Source organism: Plasmodium reichenowi, chromosome 1 (genome assembly GCF_001601855.1).
Source record: "Plasmodium reichenowi strain SY57 chromosome 1, whole genome shotgun sequence".
Lineage (NCBI taxonomy): Eukaryota > Apicomplexa > Aconoidasida > Haemosporida > Plasmodiidae > Plasmodium > Plasmodium reichenowi.
Window position 1 is genome coordinate 268,326 of NC_033646.1, and position 4,034 is coordinate 272,359.

The 4,034-nt window shown below is 23.5% G+C and overlaps 2 protein-coding genes across 2 annotated transcripts; one reads left to right on the forward strand and one right to left on the reverse strand.

The window, feature by feature from the left end:
* Positions 1-412: 412 nt before the first annotated feature.
* PRSY57_0107800 (hypothetical protein) lies at positions 413-1,117 on the forward strand (the record flags this gene model as incomplete). The annotated part of the gene is made up of 1 exon (XM_012905396.2): positions 413-1,117. One exon carries the CDS (start codon positions 413-415, stop codon positions 1,115-1,117), a length of 705 nt encoding a protein of 234 aa, XP_012760850.2.
* Positions 1,118-1,289: 172 nt separating this feature from the next.
* PRSY57_0107900 (selenocysteine-specific elongation factor selB- like protein) lies at positions 1,290-3,866 on the reverse strand (the record flags this gene model as incomplete). Its single annotated transcript, XM_012905397.2, has 1 exon — positions 1,290-3,866. The coding sequence occupies one exon, from the start codon at positions 3,864-3,866 to the stop codon at positions 1,290-1,292; it is 2,577 nt and encodes an 858-aa protein (XP_012760851.2).
* Positions 3,867-4,034: the final 168 nt, after the last annotated feature.

The following is a 4,034-nucleotide window of genomic DNA, read 5'->3' on the forward strand; positions in this document are numbered from 1 at the left end:
TATATTTTGATGTATTTACACATATGATATATATAAATGAATTTTTATGTTTAATATTTACAAGCTAATATTTATCCATAATTATATATATATATATTTATTTATTTATTAATTTTTATGTATTTTTTTTTTTTTAAAATCATTTATAACATTTTTGTATGTGTGTGTGTGTGTTTTTTTTTTTTTTTTTTTTTTTTTTTGAAATAAATATAAATTTATAAAAATGTTTGAAAATATAATTTATTTCATTCGAACTTAAAAAATATAAGAAAATATAAATAATATAAATAATATATATATATATATATATATTTTATATATTATTACCCTTATATAACAAAATATACATATATCTGCTTCTACCTATCTATATCTATATATATCTATATATATTTATATATCTATATATAAAATGGAATATCACAAACCAAGGTTGCCCTTGATAAGCGTCCTTATTATTTCATGTGCTTTATTCTTTCTTATCAAACCTAGTGAAGAAATATTTCAGACGAACGGACTGGACGGAACGGAAAAAAGGCTAGCTGTTCATTTGATCAATATATATGAAGAAACAAAGGATGTGGAATCTATTTTTTATGAAAATGTTGATAGAGTTCACAACATGTTTGAGGAAATAAAGAAAAAAAATAACATGAACAATAATGATGATAATAGTAATGTAAGGAAAAATAAATATGATGAAGAAAATATAGATACCGAAAAAGCATCTCCTTTAAATCCATACTTAGCTGCAAGTTTTGTGGAGATGCAGTCGAAAGGACCTGTAGAAGAAGAAACAATTTGGAGAGCTCTTTACGACACTCAACTAAGAAGATCCCCACCGACAGAAGAGGTTCATGTTTTTTCTTCTGAGGATATAAAGAAAGAATATAATGAAGCTAAAATGGATTCTTTTATATCTCAAATTGATATGATGAAATCAGAGTTCGATAAAAACTTAAATTATATGAATGCAGAAATGTTTAGACAAAAAAATAAAAAAAAAGTATTACATGATGCATCTTTGTTTGATCAGCATATAAAAAAAATGAATAATAAAAGGATATGTAAAAATGGACCTCTGAAAAAGGAATATTCTACTCAGATATTGTGTTGAAATTTTTTTTTTTTTTAAATAATAAAAATTAATATAATGTATACATATATATATAAATATATATATATATATATATATATATATATATGTATATGTCTACATTTATATATTAAAATTTTTTATATTTATACATTTTTTCACATATATACATAGGAACATACATACATTGCGACTATAGAAATACCTTCTTTTTAGAAAATACATCTTTATAATATACCAAAAGAAAGATGTAAGACTTGATGTCATTTTTAAGATACAAAATGTCGTCATCAAAAGAAACTATAGCTTTTCCTTGTTTAGCAAATGGTTTTGTGATAGTACCAGTATGTAATATATTAGAAGTATTTCCATTTGTTGTATTTCCATTTTTTTGATCATATGTTGATTTAAGAATATAAATTTTTTTATCTATATATGGAATAACCTGGTTGGATGATTGAAATAAATTTTTACATATAATAGTATGTTCATCTATGATTTTATCGATGTTTCCTTTTTTGTTTTTTTCTTTAAGTATTTTTAAATCTTTATATTCTTCATATTTATATATGTTTGGTTGTTTATTAAAAACGAAAGAATCGTCTTTTTTATATGTACAATTCTTATCCAGCATTTCTATAATTTCCCCATAAAGGCATATTCTACAATTCGTATGTTCATCATTCTTTAGGAATATGCATTTCTCATTTTCAAAACAGTGAATCTTTCTTTTCATAACTACAAGAAAATAAATATCATCATCATCATCATTAAGATGATGATTATTATTATTAATATCATCACTATGTTCATTTTTATTATTATCATCACCATGATCATTTTTATTATTATCATCACCATGATCATTATTATTAATATCACCACTATGTTCATTTTTATTATTATCATCACCATGATCATTATTATTATTATCATCACCATGATCCTTATTATTACTATTTTTATTATTGTTGTTATTATTTTCCGTTTGTGTGTCATCATAACAAAGTTTATTTATAAGTAAGTAATTTCCTTTCCTATCAAACTTTCTGTCAACATTTAAAGTATCTTCTATTGAAGTAGGGAACATATCATCCCCTTGTGAGATTTCGTTATATTTTATCTTCTTAGATGTATTTGTTTCATATTTGTTTTTAATTTTTTTAAAAAAATATCCATAACATTCTGTTGAAGAAAAACCAATAATACAAATAAAATGTTCTAGATTATTTAGATCCTTTTTATAAAACTCTACTTGTTTGACTTTACATATAAACATTGAAAAATATGATATATTTGAGTTCTCATAAACTATAACTCCTCTTTCATTTTTTTTTATATTTTTTATACTATTGTTTAATATTAAAAGAGATAATCGGCTTCCTTTTTTCCCTTCATGCACATTTTTTTTAAAACTTTGTATTTCTTTAACTTTCCCTGTTTCATTTAATGGTAAAATAGTAACATTACAATTTATTTTTATCTTTCCTTTGATCACTGTCCCTGTAAATACTGTTCCTTTCCCTTTAATGTTAAAAGAATGATCATATAAAAAATAAAAATCTTCATATGTTGAAATTTCTCTTTCTGGTATCTTTATAATATTAGTAAGAACATTTATTATTTCTTTAATATTTAAGGTTTTATTCATTAATGGTGTGTCCGACGATGATTTGTTTTGAGACAATTTGTTATATGATGTAATGTGTTCTTTATTTAATCCGTTCCATTCGTTCATATGATTATTTAATAAATTTGATGCATCCTTCTTATCATCATCACTTAATAAATTTCTCCCACCCTTCTTATCATCATCGCTTAATAAATTTTTCCCACCCTTCTTATCATCATCACTTAATAAATTTTTCCTACCCTTCTTATCATCATCACTTAGTAAATTTCTCCCACCCTTCTTATCGTCATCACTTAATAAATTTCTCCCACCCTTCTTATCATCATCACTTAATAAATTGTTCACACCCTTCTTATCATCATCACTTAATAAATTTGGTGGATCCCCTTCAACATCTTTATTATCTTTACCTTTTACATTTGCTGATATGCTAACAATGTGGTAGTTCAAGCTTTGTAGAGACTTAAATTTATAAAATGCTTCTTGTATTTTTTTCTTCATTAAATTAATTTTTTTTTCCCTTAGATGTAAAGGTATAAGATCGATTTTATTTAAGACAATAATAATATCACAATTAATTATTTTACATAAAACTAGACACTCGATGGTTTGTTTTTGTATTCCTTTATTTACATCTATAACTAATAAAATGATATCTGTAATTTCTGAACCCATAATAATACTTTTTAAAAGAGAATGATGTCCTGGGCAATCAACTAAACAAATCTGAATAATTTCTTCATCATAAAAGTATATATTATTAGAAGGATGTTTGGAATTTGTATAGTCATAATAATTTTGTTTTTCATTATATTCAATATTTGTTTTATCATATCTTATATTATGTAAATCATTTTTCTCTTTTCTTTTACAATATAAAAAGGGTTCATTTTGATCAGTTGTTTGATCATTTGGTAAATTTGTTTGGACTTCCCTCTTGTGATTTACATTATAATTTTTTTTTATTTTTTTCTTTATATAGAAAGAAGAAAAACCGAGGTCGATCGTTATGCCTCTTTCTTTGCTTTCTTTATGTTTATCTAGGGCGCATGTACTTAAAACTTCGCTCAGGCATTTACAGAGGCTCGTTTTGCCAGAGTCAACGTGTCCTAAAACACCTACATTAATATTTATCATAAGGGAGAGATTTGTATAATAAGTAACTTTCAAAAAATCTATATGTTTGGATTTTTTATTTTAATAAAATATTTTATATATATGCCTTTATAAGTGATCCCATTGAAATATGGTACATAAAAAAAAAAAAAAATAAAATAAAAAAATAAAATAAAAAAATAAAATAAA